Consider the following 18,344-nt stretch of genomic DNA (forward strand, 5'->3'; position numbering starts at 1 on the left):
GATTGCCCCTTTGATACGAAGTGCTGTCCATCATTTAGATTGTTTCTGCCAGAAAATGTGATTAGTAAGGCACAGAACTCGTCTAAATGATACTTGACTAAATCATTCAGCTTATCTGCAAATCTGCCAGGAAACTATTCCCAGGGTTTTTGATTGTGGCTTTTTCATCTTTCTTACCTCAAGGAAAACATAATTACTGCTGTTATTTTGACCCAAGAGATTCTTGTCGCATCCACCAGTTCCAACAAGTTTCCTCCATCCCAGCATCACATTATTATATTCTAAAGATGATAGTTTTTATTTATTAAGCAAGTCCTCAGTGAAATGCCAAAGATTCTGTAAAAATCTTCTTGTAAAAAAATATGTAACTTCATAGGAATATTTTGAAAATTAGGAGTGTTTAGTAATAAGAAAGAAGATTAACCTGCACCATTTAATTAATGTAATTGCATTTGGAAAGACTCGTTAAATGATTTCCAGTTTTGATTGCTCTGTTTATTTTGAATGTTTAAAAAATGGAATAGTGCTTTTGTGGAGTGAGTAGATCCCAAACCTGTGGAACTTCTGAAAGCTCATTGTGTTCTGAAAGCTTTGTGTGTCTTTAGTGTTTTGTCTTTCATAGTGTTTCAAAATGCTTGAACAAACAGGAGCAACCAGCTAAACTGTTCTTTTAGTAGGAGTATCAAAACTCAGTATGGCTGTATGTGAAAAGACAGGACCCTTGCCTTCTCTGATTGCATGATGTTGTTTTTGTCTGTTAGAGAGATTTCACTTAGCGTTCAAGACTCAGGCAAATATTGTCTCCTTTGATCAAACAAATCAATTGTTAGAACTTCAGCTGCTCACTCACAAGCCAAATTTAGTCCCAATCCAAATTTGTTGTTTATGTTTTGTTTACTGATATTTATGTATCATAAAATGTCCTTAAACAGTCCTGGTTTTTGTTATGCATGCACAACGTAGAGGTGCTTTAAGTGTTGTCAATCAACATTTCTTTTTTTTTACAGTTACTAAATGGTATATAGTTTTAGATCATCCTGACCTCATGTGAAACTGCTGTTCTACACCGAGTTTAATTCAGACACTTGAGAACCTTTGAGTTCTTAAGGCTTTTTTTTTTTAGTTTTGTTGTGGTTTGGGGGATTTTGTTTGTTTTATTTTCTGTTACCAGGACCATCTGAAAACTTTTTGTGGTTGGAAATTTTCTAGTTTTAGTTTATTCATAAACAGTTTAAGCTACTGGGACTGTGTCAACATCCTTCAAACAAATTTACAAACTGTCAGTTAGTAAATTCCCATATACATATTATGTCTTTGACATCCGTGAGTCAAGTTTTACCCTTCGACGTGTTAGCCTGTATGTGTATTCATGGAGGGAGTGTTTGTACCACATGGGCTGGAACCAGAAGCTATTTGCAGAAGCAGTAGCCACAGGGACAGCTCTCATCTGACCTCCTGTGTAAAATCATACGGGCCCAGAAGTTACTGTTTGCCTGCCTTTTCCTCTAGGGTCAGAGCGTTTTTTGTAGTAGTGAATCTTTTTTTCTGATGTTTTCATTGCCCTTTCAGTACTTTACTGATTTTTCTTTTCTTTCACTATTTTGGGGGGGATTTTTTCTGTATTTTTCTCAGTTTTAACCCTGTTATTCACTGGTGCTTATTAACCAAAGTGAAAGGGCAGCATGCATTTCTAGAGCTATCTTGTATTTAGTTATTATATTTTTGTACATTGTTGCCTTCTCAAAAGAGTGATTTTAAATTCTCTCCACCTGGGTGCCACTCATTTTTCTATCACCATTCTGATTCAGATTTCATATTTGTTTATTTTTGGGGAAAAAAATGTCATGCTCGTACTATGTCTAGACATGTATACTTTGTGCTTGAACAGGTGGTGCATCTTCAGACATACTTGCTGGCTGCATATCTTTTTTTGATGGGCGGGAAGCAGGAGGCCTCACTACCAAGGTTGAGCCCTTCAGTTGGACAGTTTGAATGCCCAGTCACATCTTACTGAGTTAGTCATCCTTGCAGATAACAGCAGAGTGTGAAAGAAGCTGGATTTTGAACGAGATCAGTACCTTGTGGTCTCCACCAAACCTTCTTTCACAGCTTTGTTCACTTACTGCTAAATCACATATCCTGGTTTTACCGGAACACACGAATTGCCTACAGCAGTTTGAAAATTCGAATTTTGGGAAGGTTTGCTATAATTTCAGACAAATTCTTCAGAATGATAATCCATACACAAGCAATGTTTGTTTCAAAGCTTTGCATGCTTGCTATCTAAAGCATCTTGTATAACATGACAAAATCAAAATGATCATCTAGTGACCCATAGTGTTTTAGGGTGGCCAGTTTATGGACAGGTACTGCAAGCTAATTATGGGGCAGTATGGTTCCCTTCAGATGCGATTTCATTGTCCTTCTGGAGGTCAGCAGAATCTTTGTCATCATGAAAAGGTTTTGGAGCTAGTGTGGCCAATTCATATCTCCAGAATAAAATCCTTGTGTATCATGTTATTCTTCTTTTACAAATTAATCTTTTACGTTTAGAGGTAGAATAGCAATAGTGGGGTATGTCAAGTCATACAAATCTGCTATGTGTGTTTCGTAGCCTCTTACGACCAGTTACTCGCAGTTGACGCTTTAGACTTAAGAGATATCTGTGAGTGACAGAATGTCCTCCAGTGTCTGCTTTACTGGACAAGACCATAAACATTTGATATACAGTTATCAGGAGCTAGGCCACCTGTGTGTGCAGGTTCAGTACTTGACGGCAATATTTGAAATATCTATCATGTTGTTCCGTAACTCCTCACAATATTTGAGGATAAACATTACATGCCATCAAAACTTTAAACAGCAGCACGGTCAAATTATTTTTTCATATCTTAAAAGCACATAAAAATATTTGGAGTAACAAGTATTCACTTTTTGATTTAACAGTTGGAAGCCTTTGATTCTTTCTTTGCCAAGGGAGGAAGTAAAACACTGAAAGTTTTCTATCAAGAAGGAGAAGCACCAGGAATAGGTAAATTTTTAGCAATGTTAATATAGACAGATGTAATAGTGCTTTCTATTGTTAATTTTGTTTAATGTTTCTCAGAATAAAATCTGGTTTTACTTGTTCATAATTTTGCCACGTTTTGCGATAAGGACTGAAAATTCATATTTTAAATGCTTGGTTCAATTTAAATTATTTAGAAAACTTTCAGTCAATTTTAGCCATCCTTGAAAGGAAGGCTATAAAAACATAAATTCTTCTGAAATCCTAAGTTAGTTTCGACTTTCTTACAGGAGTTATGCCCCCAGTTCATTAGAAAGCAGTTTTATAAAACCTATCTGAATTTGCATTTATTATAAATATTTGAAATTTTTTAGATTTCACATGCTCAGTAGAGAATTAGAATTTAATATCTAAAATCCCTAATGATTCTCTAAACACTGACCATGCTGTTTCCTTACCTATTTATATGAAATTATCAAATTGCGTAGGATTATATACACAGAGGACCTGAGGATATCACGTATTCTCTATTTTCTCAACTTAGACACGACGTTGTTTGATAGAGTGAAAGAGAATAAACAAAGTACCTCAGTCACCAGAAAATTAACCCGGAATGATAGACCTGAGCAAATTCCCTTTTCAGTGCAGTACAATGTGCCAAAATTGCTTTGTAAGACAAACATTATATGTTTGCTCTAGATTTTTAGTTTTGTGGTTAATTACAGCCACAGATTCTGCTGGATTTGATTCTCTTACACACACAAAAAAATAGAATGGTTTGGGTTGGAAGAGACCTTAAAGATCATCTAGTTCCAACTCCCCTGCCATGGGCAGGAACACCTACGCCTGATCAGGTCGCTCAAAGCCTCATCCAACGTGGCCTTGAACACTTCTTGGGATGGGGCATCCACAGCTTCTCTAGGCAACCTGTTCCAGTGCATCACCACCCTAATAGCAAAGAATGTCTTCCTTGTATCTCCTTTAAATCTGCCCTCTTTCAGTTTAAAGCGATCATCCCTTGTCCTATCACTACATGCCCTTACAAAAAAACTCCCTCTCCAGCTTTCCTGTAGGCCCCCTTTAAGTACTGGAAGGCTGCTATAAGATCTCCCTGGAGCCTTCTCTTCTCCAGACTGAACAACCCCAACTCTCTCAGCCTGTCTTCATAGCAGAGGTGCTCTAGCCCTCGGATCATCTTCGTGGCCCTCCTCTGGACTCTTTCATACAGCTCCATGTCCTGATGTTTAGGACCCCAGAGCTGAATGCAGTATTCCAGGTAGGGTCTCACGAGAGCAGAGAAGAGGGGCAGAATCACCTCTCTCAACCTGCTGGCCACTGTTTGGATGCAGCCCAGGATACGGTTGGCTTTCTGGGCTGCCAGCACACATTGCCGGCTCATATTGAGCCTCTCATCAACCAACACCTCCAAGTCCTTCTCCTCAGGGCTCTGTTCTCCGCCCAGCCTGTACTTGTGCTTGGGATTGCCCTGACCCATGTGCAGGACCTTGCACTTGGCCTTGTTGGATTTCGTGAAGGTCACACAGGCCCACCTCTCAAGCCTGTCAAGGTCCTTCTGGATGGTATCCCTTCCCTCCAGCATGTTGATGATACCACGCAGGTTGGTGTCATCAGCCAACTTGCTGAGGGTACTCTCAATCCCACTGTCCATGTCGCCAACAAAGATGTTAAACAGCAAGAAGAGAATAAATTCTTTCTACGTTGAATTTTATTTCACTATATTTTAAGCATTTTATAATACCCTTTACTTTTAAAAATACTGACACCTATGCAATTCTTTTCAGAATGTGGTCGAACCATTCCAGGAGTTGGGAAAGGAAGTAAAATGATGCGATTTTATGTGGACAATACACCAGACAAACTTGTTGGACTATGCTTATTTTTCGTTCGTTGTAAGAATGACAGCCCTATAAGTGCAAAAACTATACATGAGGTATCTTCTCATATATTTTAAAAACTAAATACTTAAAGAGTCGCTGTTTTTGTTGCATTATTTATTTCACTGTTGTCACATAACTGAAGTTACTGGTAGCTGCGTTTTTTGAATGTAAAGCTATTATCATACTCCGCTCTCCTTTTTGTGTAGACAATGAATAGCTGTAATTCTTCAGCAAATACTCAGGTTATCTTGTGAATTCAGTGTCTTACAAGGCTTGTTAAAAAAGTCACCATTTAGATTAATTTCTCATTCTCCTCGCTGTTTTTGAAGAGCATAAAGCTACTAAGTAGCTTTTAGATGCGATCGAAATCTGTAAACTAGAAGGGCTCACTGAGAAGACTATTGCAAATACCAGGAGAGGAAAAGTTTACTTGTACCTTTCTCTTTTATGTGTCTTTGAATGTGTGAAATGCACATTTATCTTATGTAAATTATGTAGCATGAGTTTTTCTGCTTTACAAGACAAATTCTTAGGTAAGTGTGGGCTTCGTTCTCATTTATAGCTACACATCTTAATACTTGGGTAGTGCTCAAGGGACTGTAAATTGATAAGAATTAGTCTTGTATATGTATCATCTAATTAATATGATTTCAAATCATTCAGACATAAAATCTATTATTAATTTATATATTTTATGTTAAATATTAAAAATATTGTATTCTTTTTGGGAACTGAGAATGTGAAGGGGGAAGGCACTATTAGAAGTAAAATGCAACATCTTTTTTTATCAAGAGTCTCAATATTAGTCATAAATATTACTTTTGCATCAAATTCCTTACTGAAGTGATGAGAAAAGGAAATATATGTTCTAGGAAGTTTGTCACATGAAGTATGTTAATATTTGATGATTTGAAGGACATTTGAAATATTGGAATATTAAAAATAGTCAGAACTCATAAAGTTTGGTTTTGGAGAGTAGATAAAAATTTTATTTGATCCAAAGTAATATACATTCGGTCAGATATCTGAAATTATATTAGAAGCAATTGTGGACATTCAGAGCATTTTTGCTACTTGTATTTCTTTATTTAGTACCTAATTGTAGATGGGGAAATTTAGAATATTTTTAATTGTTGTGTACTATTTTAAAATATTTAAACTTTCTGTGTGATAGAGAAATAACTGAAATTACAAAAATACAACCTGGTAACCTTTTAAAACTGTATTAAATCATTATTGACTTCCCTTTTTAATTGAAAACAGTATCTTGTGATCACATTATAGATATCAGTATTTTGTAAAGATCTTGTCTCCTTAAATTAAAATTTTCATTGACAACTTGGAGTGCCTTCATTAAAAAAAAAAAAAAGTAATTCCAGTCTAAGTCACTGCACAACTAACAACAATTCTGTTACAATGCAGGATATATTCTTTGGTGTTTTGGATGCCACTAAAGGACTCCTGCATGGTGTTAGGAATATGATAGAAAAGATTTTTCTCCCTGCTATCCTGGCAACAAATAATTGGGGTGCTTTAAGTCAGACGAAAGAGGATACAAAAGACAAACAGAATTTTGTGGAAACAATTAACAGATACCTTTCATTTTTAGAAGGTAAGCATGGCATTTAGGAAGCAGTCAAACTAGAGGAATTATACTTAAGAATTTCTGTTTAAAGGCAGCAGCACATACGTAAGGAACTTTTTACATTCTGCAAGGAAAAATAAAATCATAGAATCATAGAATGGTTCGGGTTGGAAGGGACCTCAAAGATCATCTAGTTCCAAAATGATCAATTACTTGCATAATAAATATGTAGGCAGATTATTTGCCAACTGTATCCTGGGCTGCATGAAAAGAAGGTGGCCAGCAGGTCGAGGGAGGTGGTTCTGCCCCTCTGCTCTGCTCTCGTGAGACCCCACCTGGAATACTGCGTTCAGCAATGGGGTCCTAAACATCAGGACATGGAGTGGAGGTTGTCCCTGCCTGTGGCAGGGAGGTTGGAACTAGATGATCTTTAAGGTCCCTCCCTTCCAACTGAAACCATTCTCTGATTCTACAATTATTTACTTAAGAAAATACTCCAGTGATATATTACTTTTAAAGAGGAACACTGGATTTAAGATAAGAATTTTCTGCTTTATATGAGTGCAGTAAAATGGCTATTATATTGAAACAACAGTGACTGCAGACATATATATCCAAATCTAAATTAGCTACACTGATAGAGATTAATTTTAGAGTCTTAATTAGATCCGTATTGTAATTGCTGCTTTTTTTTTTCCCTCCCAGAGGCTATAATAAGTATTGAAGGAACTGTTGAGTTGAAAAAATTAGATCCTAAACTCCAGTCCTTTCAGAAAGTAACTGCAACAGCTGATAATCCTGACATGTTTCACCAGCTAGAAGAAGTACTTATGATATGGTATAGACAAATTGAACAGGTAAGTTGTTGTTTTAACACATCAGTGCAGCATGAACATAGATAGATATTTATAAATGATATATGAGACTTGCCTGAAGTTAGGTGAAGGCTTCAGCTGCGTCTCAGGGAGGGCAGGGACAGGGGACATAGTAGTAGGGATCTACTACAGACCACCTGACTAGGAGGAACGAGTGGATGAGGCCCTCTACAGACATATAGGAGCAGCCTCACGTTCTCGAGCTCTGGTCCTCACGGAGGACTTCAGCCACCCTGATATCTGTTGGAGGGTCAACACAGCAGGGCATAGGCAATCCAGGTTCCTGGAATGCATTGATGATAACTTCCTTCTCCAAGTGGTAAAGGAACCAATGAGAGAGGTGCTTTGCTGGACCTTGTGGAATGGTGGAATGCAAGATTCTTAGGGAAGCAAGGAGGGTGCACAGCAAGCTCACTACCCAGGATTTCAGGAGAGCAGACTTCGGCCTTTTCAGGGGTCTCCTTGGTAGAGTACAATGGGATGAAGCCCTGGAGAAAAGAGGGGCCCAAGAAAACTGGATAATATTCAAGGATCACCTCCTCCTAGCTCAGGAGCGGTGCATCCCAACAAAGAGAAAGTCAGGTAGGAACACCAGGAGGCCTGCATGGATGAACAAGGAGCTCCTGGACCAACTAGGACACAAAAAGAAGGCCTACAGAGGGTGGAAGCAAGGACAGGTAGCCTGGGAAGAATACGGAGAAATTGTCCGAGCAACCAGAGACCAGGTTAGGAAAGCTAAAGCCCTGATAGAGTTAAATCTGGCCAGGGACATCAAGGGCAACAAGAAAAACTTCTATAGATATGTCAGTGATAAAAAGAAATCTAGGGAAAACGTGGGCCCTCTCCGGAAGGAAACAGAGGACCTGGCTACCCGGGATATGGAGAAGGCTGAGGTTCTCAATGACTTCTTTGGCTCAGTCTTCACTGGCAAGAGCTCCAGTGGCACAGCCCAAGTCACAGAAGGCAAAGGCAGGGACTGGGAGAATGAAAAACCACCCACTGTAGGAAAAGATCAGGTTCCAGGCCATGTAAAGAACCTGAAAGTGGACAAGTCCATGGGACCTGATGAGGTGCATCCGCAGGTCCTGAGGGAACTGGCGGATGAAGTTGCTAAGCTGCTATCCATCATATTTCAGAAGTCGTGGCAATCTGGTGAAGTTCCCACTGACTGGAAAAGGGGAAACATAGCCCCCATCTTTAAAAAGGGAAAAAAGGAAGACCCAGGGAGCTACAGGCCAGTCAGTCTCACCACCGTGCCCAGCAAGATCATGGAGCAGATCCTCCTGGCAACTACGCTAAGGCACATAGAAAATAAGGAGGTGATTGGTGACAGCCAACATGGCTTCACTAAGGGCAAATCCTGCCTGACTAATTTGGTGGCCTTCTATGATGATGTTAAAACATTGATGAATAGGGGAAGAGCAACTGACATTGTCTGCCTGGGCTTGTCCAAACCATTTGATACTGTCCCACATGACATCCTTATCTCTAAACTGGAAAGACGTGGTTTTGATGGATGGGCCACTCAGTGCATAAGGAATTGGCTGGATGGTCGCTCTCAAAGAGTTGTGGTCAATGGTTCAATGTCCAAGTGGAGGCCAGTGACGAGGCCAGTACTGACTGGGGCCAGAGCTATTTAACATCTTTGTTGGTGACATGGACAGTGGGATCGAGTGCACCCTCAGCAAGTTTGCAGATGACACCAAGTTGTGTGGTGTTGTGGACACGCTGGAGAGAAGGGATGCCATCCAGAGGGACCTTGACAGGCTCAAGAGGTGGGCCTGTGAGAACCTAGTGAAGTTCTACAAGGCCAAGTGCAAGGTCCTGCACATGGGTTGGAGCAATCCCAAGCACAAGTACAGGCTGGGCGGAGAATGGATTGAGAGCAGCCCTGAGGAAAAGGACTTGGGAGTGCTGGTGGATGAGAAGCTCAACGTGGGCCGGCAATGTGCACTGGCAGCCCAGAAAGCCAACCGTATCCTGGGCTGCATCCAAAGAAGCATGGCCAGCAGGTTGAGGGAGGTGATTCTGCCCCTCTACTCTGCTCTCGTGAGACCCCACCTGGAATACTGCATTCAGCTCTGGGGCCCTCAACACAAGAAGGACATGGAGCTGCTGGAGCACCTCTTCTATGAAGACAGGCTGAGAGAGTGGAGGCTGTTCAGCCTGGAGAAGAGAAGGCTCCAGGCTGATCTTATTGCAGCCTTCCAGTACTTAATGGGAGCCTACAGGAAAGCTGGAGAGGGACTTTTTACAAGGGCGCGTAGTGATAGGACAAGAGGCTATGGCTTGAAACTGAAAGAGGGTAGATTTAGATTGGATATAAGGAAGAAATTTTTCACTGTGAGGGTGGTGAAGCACTGGAACAGGTTGCCCATAGAAGTTGTGGATGCCCCATCCCAAGAAGTGTTCAAGGCCAGGTTGGATAAGGCTTTGGGCAGCCTGGTGCAGTGGAGGGTGTCCCTGCCCATGGCAGGGGGGTTGGAACTAGATGATCTTTGAGGTCCCTTCGAAGCCTAACCATTCTATGATTCTATGATCTCCACCTCAGTAGGACAAGTGCTTCACTCCTATGCACAGGCAAAGTTAAGTAGGCAGTCCTTATCCCTACAAACTTACAGTCTAGCAAGAGTAAGAGTTCCTGAACAGTTAATACACAAATAGTAAGAAGGAGAGGACGGAAGGCTGCAGGAGTAGTAACACTGGCAAGGACCACATATACAGTTAGGTATACTCTATACATGACCTGTTAAGTTTCTGCTGCTGATCATGGTATGAGATATGGCTCTTCTTAGAAAGATCTTTGACCAGGCCCAGAAGGGCATTTTTGATCCTGTGTGAATCTTACATGGTAAGGTCTCAGTTATTCAAGAAATTAGTGTCTGAGACTTTTGTGATAAAGCACAGGACCCTTTGTCAAAATAGACTCTCTGTAGACTGGGACACACTCTACTTCCAAGGGCTCTGTTTAGTGTGTTTTGCTCATGAGAATAAGAACATAAAAGACATGTAAAAAGAGCTGACTGCATGTTTATCAACATACAAATGTGATTACATTTATGACTTTGATATTTAATGTTTGCATTAAAATAGTTCTTCAAGTTTTTTACGAATGAAGTTACATTTGGTGCATTTCAATCCGCAGATTCTGATTAAAACAAAAAATATGAGTATTTGCTGAGATTCACCCAGTTTATGACAGCAGTTGAACACATATATTAGTTGCCTGCATTTCAATTTAAGAATATGATTAAGTGCAATTCAGACTTTGGATCTTTTTTCCAATTCAGAACCATTGTCATGTGTCAATAACTGCAAGCTTGTTCATTTTTAAGTTAGTATCCTCAGAGCGTTTCTTCTCTTCTTCTTTATAATGATTTGTCTATAGTAGACATTTATTTTTTTTCAAATGGGTTGCAGGTTCTGATTGAGAGTAAACAGATGAGAAAAGAAGCTGATGATTCAGGCCCACTGACTGAACTGGAGCACTGGAAATATATGTCTGCTAAATTTAGTTTTCTTATAGAGCAGATCAAAGGACCAGACTGCAAAGCTGTTATTAATGTTCTAAATGTTGGACGTTCTAAACTACTAAGGGTAATTCCTTTTTTCTTTTTTTTTATGTTGTTTTTTACTATAGTAGACAAAGCTTGCAATATTTATTTTGTCTCATTGTATGTAAGAGAGATTTCCTGAGGAGACTTAAGAAGGGAAAATTTAGAATGGTGCTGGTGTTCTTAATATATTAAGAGAAAGAACAATATGTTTTTAGAGATACAGAGAAAAATTGTTATGAAAAATAACTTTTATTGCCTGCTTTGACAATGCCTTTTAAAAATTAATTTACAGAGTTTACTTCTGGCAAATCAATGCAAGTTAAATAGTTCCGTGTATGAAGTTTTTTACAGTACTGTTTTCCCTTTAGATGTGGCGAGAGTTAGATGCCAGAATCACAGATGCAGCAAATGAATCGAAAGATAATGTGAAATACTTATACACACTTCAAAAAGTTTGTCAGCCACTTTACAACTGTGATGTTGTAAGTATGTCTTTCATCACTCTTTAAACATAGTTTAGGTATTTACGTAGAATGCCCAGGGCAAAAGAAATCTTCTTTGTATTTGCATAAAAGTAAATTTTTCTAAAATACTTTTCTATTTTTCTGATTTTTTTTTCTAACTGCATGTCAATTTAAATGTTAAAGCATTAGTTTATTCTATATTACATAAAAATACAATATTTTAAAATATGAGTTTTGTGAATAAAAATAAATACATATGATTGCCTACGGTAGCAGGACTGACTACTTTTCTTCTTTTTTCTCTTCTCCTTCTCCTTCTCCTTCTCCTTCTCCTTCCCCTCCCTTCTCCCCCCGCTTCCCTTCTCCCATTATTTTTATGACTGATTATTTTTAAAAGATGTTAAAACAGGTACATATTTTATAATACAGGAATCTCAAAATATGTCTTTCACTGAAAATTCCATATGTTTCAATGAGTAATCACACACTTGTAACCAAAATACCAACATTTCAGTTACACAGAGAATAATGAAACCTAATGAGGTCCTAAATGCATAAATTATTATTTTGATGTTGAAAACACTATTAGCTGCTTCTGTTTGCAGGAGTACTCAGCTAGTCAGAACTTAAATAATTGGTTTTACATATAGACTATTCAGCCATAGTTCAAGGTGAACAGTTATTTGGTTTAATATTAACTATTAACTATAATAACAGCTACATATTTCTAATGATTGTTGCAGAGTAGAGTGGAAGGAGAAAATACCCTAGGAAAAATGGCTGGTTCTGCTTTGGGTTTCAGTCCTTGTTTTGGTCCTATCTGCCTCCTGTCCTCTGTCAAATTCTTTTGAATTGCTGTCAGCTTATGATCCTACTTCAAAGTTTTAACTGAGAGGAAGCAAAAAGTCTGTAATAACATATGACATAGAACCCATACTGCATGGAACAGTAGAAGAGAGGGGTAAGATAAACAGTGTTACCAACACGCTGTTTATCTTCAGCTCTTCAGAGTATCACTAGAGGGTGCCAGGTACCAGGCCATAATGACGAGCTGCTTCATACCAGTTATTAAGATAAGATTCTTTTTATCTTAAACAAAGACAAACATTTGTGGGTGGAAACCCATTAAAGAGTTCATCATTTTACTAACACGTTAGTTAACTGTAGTACTTTGTTTAATCTGGAACAATTTGGATAAATCTGAATTTTTGTTTCGTTTCTTGGAACATTGTTCCAGAGATCAAGATAATTTAGGTAGGATTTTCTATGGTATTCAACTTAAAAATAATGACACCCAAGTTAAATATATCCTATTTTAAAAATAACTATGTTCTGGATTGAATTAAATTTAATATCTGATATGCAAAAGTATTTTAAATATTAGTGGATTAGGAATGGAGTATATGCAGATTTAATATGACATTTAGTGTGTGCATAAAGTATGGAATTTAGCGTATGCAGAATCACACATAGTCACATTTATAATGAAGTAGGTTGCCGTATGAAAATTTGGACTGAATGTTTAACTTGGGCCTTAGAATCAGAGAAATCTCTGTACAGTCCAGTATTCAGGGTTGTGGTTTTTTTTGTCAAGTATTAAAAAAGAAAACTCGTAGACTCAGAATCTCCTGATTCTATTGGGGGAGGGAGACAGGGAGGAGGAGCAGAGGATGATAAACAACAAACAGATATTGAAGGTTATTTTTATACCATATAGCCTTTCTTTCACACTCTTCCACCAAATGCAAATGCCTGCTATGTCTATCCACAGTATTGGTGTGTTTACTTTGAGTTTGGAGCACAAAGTTAATTCCAGGAATTTGGCTTCTCTGTTGAGGGGTGACGGTCAAAATTACATTTTTTTGTTCTGAATTGCAGCTCTGTTAAGTTCCTGATAACATTACTGAATTAACATTTTTTACCTTTTTTTTCTTCTTTTCCAAAATACTTCGAAAGTGATTGAATTACAGAACACTTGTGATACCGTAGTTTGATTTTAATGATATGAACAACTTCATGAAACATATGAAAGACTTAGGTGTTTCATATGATGATTGAATGAATTAGGCACTCATTAATGAAAATAACATTGTGACAATTATTCCATGAGTTTTGTGAAATGTCTGAATGAAACATTTTATGTAATGATTGTAATCACAATATAATTGCATAGAGTATATTTAACAGCTGTACTTGAAGGAAAACAAGAGCATTAATTACAGCCACTGTCAGCTGCCAGAAGAATACTTCCTTTTGTGCCAAAAAATGCAACCTGTACTTTTTGAATCAATGTTTCATTTTGATCACCAAAATAGCATAGTAAAATATTCATATTAATATCTTTAATCTGATTTCACACCAAATAATCCAAGAGTTTTACTGTTTGTATCAGTCAAAGCTTAAAAATTTATTGAGCATGATTAGCTTTTTTTTTTTTTTTTTTTTTCCCCCTCAATAATCTTTTTGGTAAGATGCCATGGAATTTTAATGATTAGTTCATGTGATTTAGGGAAAAATGTGATTTAGAAGTTGTAGAAGTTGTCAATAGAATAGAAATAAAGTTGCTAAGAATGGAAATTAAAATTTTTCTCAAAACTGTTTTAAGGTATTAATGACACATGAAATACCAAATTTGATAAATGCTATACGAACGATTCACAGTGTTTCAAGATATTACAATACTTCTGAGAGAATGACATCATTGTTTATAAAGGTAAATATATTAAGTATAATATTCATTATAAAAATCATGTGAATTTTCAGGAAAAAATCCTCATTTTGTTTAAATCAGCGGGTCGTTTGTTAAAAAATGGTGATAAATAGTAGGTGTCTGCACGGGAAAGGAAGAGAAGTCTTCTGATCAGGAGAGGATTGAACTTGGATTAGAGACTTGTCTTCTGGAAGGAACTTTGTTGTTACTCTTGGTTCAGCAAAATTAATTTTTTTCTTATCTTCTTGATTAATCTCCTGATCTGAATTAAGCAGCTCAGTTGTTTCCTGAATCACTGAATCCACAAAGATTCTTTTATTATCAGCTTTGAAGACCTAACTAAGTAGATGGCCATCAGTCTGGCTAACCTATTCCTCCTAAAGGTATGAAAGACAAAAGGTTGGTGTTTTCAGAAGCAAGTCATACTTGAAAAGTGAATAGAATCTCAGGTCGTAACCTTTTCTGCCTTAAACAGAAAATTAAGACCAGTTAGGTAATTAAACCAATGTCTTTTGTGGAATCCAGATATTCACTGCAAGAAAAGATGGTTTGTGTGATGGTTTTAGAACAAAGAAATCCTTCATAACTGAAATACACACCTCTAAGCAGATAGGGAAAATTCACAGTAGACCCTCTTTACATCACTTTTTTTTTTTTTTTTATGTGTATGTGTGAAACACTCCAGGTTTAAGTGCAAAGTTTTGTTGTAATTCATTTTGAACTAGCATATTAAGGAATATGTGCTTTTTGAGACTATATTCATCCATGGCTGGGGCTGTTTTTCATGTACCAGATGTTAGTCATGGATTATGCAGCAATGTTTATGTTGCCTGTTACGTAATTGGTTTTTATACGTTTATGTTTGACACTTGCTAGTGTCTGTTATTTAATAGTCTAAGGGATTGAGCATTTCACTACAGAAGCTAATAACAATCTGGTTACATGAAGCTGTGCTAAAAATAGCAAGGAAAAAGCTCTATTTTAATCCAGTGGTTTAAGGTCCCCATTACCATTTGCTTCTGTTTAAATATGGTCAGAGGCGATATTGGAGGTCCTATACACAACTTCACCAGTCATTGTATTACAATGAGAGGCTGCCTTTGATGTGGCAGTTTTCAGTCTTTATTCAGTTAGAGGTTCTTAACACCTGCTTACAGTACTCTCATATGTCAAGAGAACTGTTTTGAATTGTTCGCATTAGTTAATAGACAAAAAAGATTATCTACCTGTAGCTGTTCTCTGTTTTCTGCATCTGCATTCACTCCCATACTCCTCTCTCTTTTTCTGTCACTACAAAATTTGGATTTTTGTGGTTGTGAAGTAGAAGAATGTTCACTCCTTTTCATAGCCATGAGAGACTAAGGTGAAGACATACTGGTAGGATAGAAAACTTTTTAATGGAAGTTTTTTAATAAGGATGCACACACTACAAAGTTTAAGGATAACAACAAAAGTGAAGAATAGTTAAATAACGTCACTTTGGTTTTGAGTTATCGTTGGTGACATTCTGTGTTTATGCATAAGTATTGCTGGACTTAGAGTAGTTACAAATACTTTCTGGGTCTTAGATGCACTTCTGGGAGTGTTTGTAGACTTTTTATAGGGTGTTCGTCATGTATATTACATACATTATTTAGCTGCTATTATTCCTACAGGTAAAATTTATCCAAACTCTGATAGTACTAATACATGCATGTGAGAATTATGTTAGATTTTGTGAAACAGGCAAATTTCCTTATAAGCTTGAGACCTACTTGTTTTCATTTGTCTGTGCTAGGTTACAAATCAAATGGTCATTATGTGTAAAGCATATATTACAGATGGGGGCTTGTCTCATGTCTGGGACCAGGAAACATCAACAGCCATTGGAAAAATAAAGGTTTGTATTTTGGTGTTTTATTATTTACCTATCAAACCTATTAATTACCTATTGATATGCACAAGGAATTCCATATCAGTATGTATCACATACTTCATACCTCTTTTTATTTCATGATGCTTTGAGTGTTTTCCCATTTCTTAGCACACTGACATTTGTTGAAATTAGAATGGCCTCATCTTTACCAGGGTGATCCATCACTGACCTTGGAATTGGCATCTTCACCGTATGTGCGACCAAGGAATTTTGTCATCCTGAATAATCCACATTCTTCCCTCTTGAGAGTATCTGATATGGTACCATCTTACTGTACCATGGGGAGCACCCCCACTTTGTTACAGTAACACCTTCCAATACGAGATTTCCTTGTCAGACCATGAAAATTCAGGGTTCAGAGTCTTCCCCTTCTTCAGTCAATGGTGGCATATTGAGAACTAATTAAGCTTATGTAATATGTCATGGCAAAATACATCCAGCTGTGGCATTACTGGTTACCAATACTGACTTCATTTCCACCTTTTCCTTTATCAGACCTCAGCTACTGACTTCCTATCTTACTCAGAAAGGCATAGGATTTCCTAGTCCTTTAAAAATTAGGTCCAGAGGTACAAAACGAAACGTATTGAATGTATGTCTTCTTACTTGACAGAATGCTATGATTCTAATAATTCACCTGTTTCATTGAGGTCATCTTGTGACTGTTCTACAGCTGACAAGTCCTTATTATTCTATGAGAGAAATATAAGCACAGTTTTTTCAGGGTGATCAGTTTTCATTCTAGTATCTATATGTTCTTGAAGATCTGAACATTCCTTTCAATGAGGACCTTTTTTTCATTTCCTGTAATTCATAGCCAATTGTTATATTGGCTATATTTAGACAATCTATATATTCAGACAATATGGTAACTGCCATTATGTTGTGATAAAATCGGATTTCTCTTTTCCAAGAACTGACAGAAGATTTTGTATTCCAGTGATTATAGACTCTGCATTTCTCACCGGTTATATCTGATAAGATCTTAGTATTTTAAGTAATTAATCAACTGAGAAAGATGGCTTATTTTTCAGTCTTATTTTAACTCAGACTTGTCAACACACATTAATTTGTATAACCAAATTTCTATAAGTCCCTTGGTAGTTCCAAATGGATTACCGTTATGCTAAATTCTGTCTTTATCCAGAGGACAGTCTGACCATTCTTAATTAAGCTAATGGCTTTTCTTAATATTCAAATGTCTCCTTTAAAGCAGGAATCATCACCTTTGCTGGCCTCTAAACCACTCTTTAACAAGAACTAAAACTTTCCTCTTCTTTTTTTGGTGACTCATTTCCCCATGTTAAGTCTTTCACTGTACTGTACTGTTGTATGTTCGTGTGTTGCAAATATTTGCTACACATACTGAAAGAAAACCAGTGTATGTAAGTTGTTACTGTCTGTTGACTGAAACTAGATTCAGTCATAATTAACCACTTTGGAATGACCTCAGGTTTGAGTTCTCCAGTCTCTCACCTGTAAGCATAGCATAATGAGTATGGTATTTGTTCCTTCACTTTTTAGGACTGCTTGTTTCTATTAAAAGAATATCAGAAATGCTTTCATGAAACAAAGAAAGAGATTGTGGAAACTCTAGGAGAAAAGACATTTGAAGTATCGGAAATGTACATTTTTGGAAAATCTGAAGCGTTTTGTAGGAGATTAGAAAAAGTGAGTATACTATGTGCTTTTATCATCAGTAGAGAAGAAGGACTTCTCCAAAGAACAGCCTACAAGGTGGACACTTGTCAACAAACATGTTTTTAATCATCCTGTGAAGGAGTTTGTAATTCTTTATTGAGAGAAATTCGGCCCTTCCACAGAGGAAGTCATCCCAGTGCTTTAGGCAGTTACCACACCATGTCCTTCTGAATTTGTCAATTTATCTTTTAGTGTGTAGAGAAATAATCTAATTGATCTAGACTTAGATCATTATTTTAGGAGGTTTAAAATGTTACTGCTAAGCACATTCTTCAGACGATTCTGCTGCTTGATGTGGTCTTGACATTTAGCTTGCTAATCTGATGAAAGGATTTTAAACTGGCATTCATAGAGTTTGCATGGAAAAGATAACAGGGGCTCCTTGGTGCAGAATAAGGTCAGACAAGGTATGAAAGGATAGGGGGGCAGTCATCACAGGGCAGGAATTCTGTGAGTCTTTGATGTTTTTCCTTTATCATGCAGTATTTGTACTAATCTGTATGGATAGTTTTTTATTCTGCAAAATCTGTCATCAATATGTGTATGTCATGTTTTAACTCTTTTTCCATATTATCATGTTGCATCTGTCAAATATGAGAAAAAGAAACCCTTTACCATGTAAAAAAATCAAA

The 18,344-nt window shown here is 37.3% G+C and overlaps 1 protein-coding gene across 2 annotated transcripts in view; it reads left to right on the forward strand.

The window, feature by feature from the left end:
• Positions 1 to 18,344, forward strand: part of DNAH8 (dynein axonemal heavy chain 8) — a 144,303-nt gene that overhangs the window by 1,167 nt on the left and 124,792 nt on the right. For both annotated transcript variants that reach the window (XM_086628486.1, XM_086628495.1), the window contains exons 3-11: positions 2,947 to 3,031; positions 4,810 to 4,958; positions 6,328 to 6,517; positions 7,196 to 7,347; positions 10,786 to 10,962; positions 11,291 to 11,404; positions 13,992 to 14,099; positions 15,874 to 15,975; positions 17,536 to 17,682. In XM_086628486.1, the coding sequence (XP_086484612.1) occupies positions 2,947 to 3,031; positions 4,810 to 4,958; positions 6,328 to 6,517; positions 7,196 to 7,347; positions 10,786 to 10,962; positions 11,291 to 11,404; positions 13,992 to 14,099; positions 15,874 to 15,975; positions 17,536 to 17,682 (1,224 nt within the window). The remainder of the gene's footprint in view (positions 1 to 2,946; positions 3,032 to 4,809; positions 4,959 to 6,327; positions 6,518 to 7,195; positions 7,348 to 10,785; positions 10,963 to 11,290; positions 11,405 to 13,991; positions 14,100 to 15,873; positions 15,976 to 17,535; positions 17,683 to 18,344) is intronic.

Source organism: Tauraco erythrolophus, chromosome 2 (genome assembly GCF_009769465.1).
Source record: "Tauraco erythrolophus isolate bTauEry1 chromosome 2, bTauEry1.pri, whole genome shotgun sequence".
Lineage (NCBI taxonomy): Eukaryota > Metazoa > Chordata > Aves > Musophagiformes > Musophagidae > Tauraco > Tauraco erythrolophus.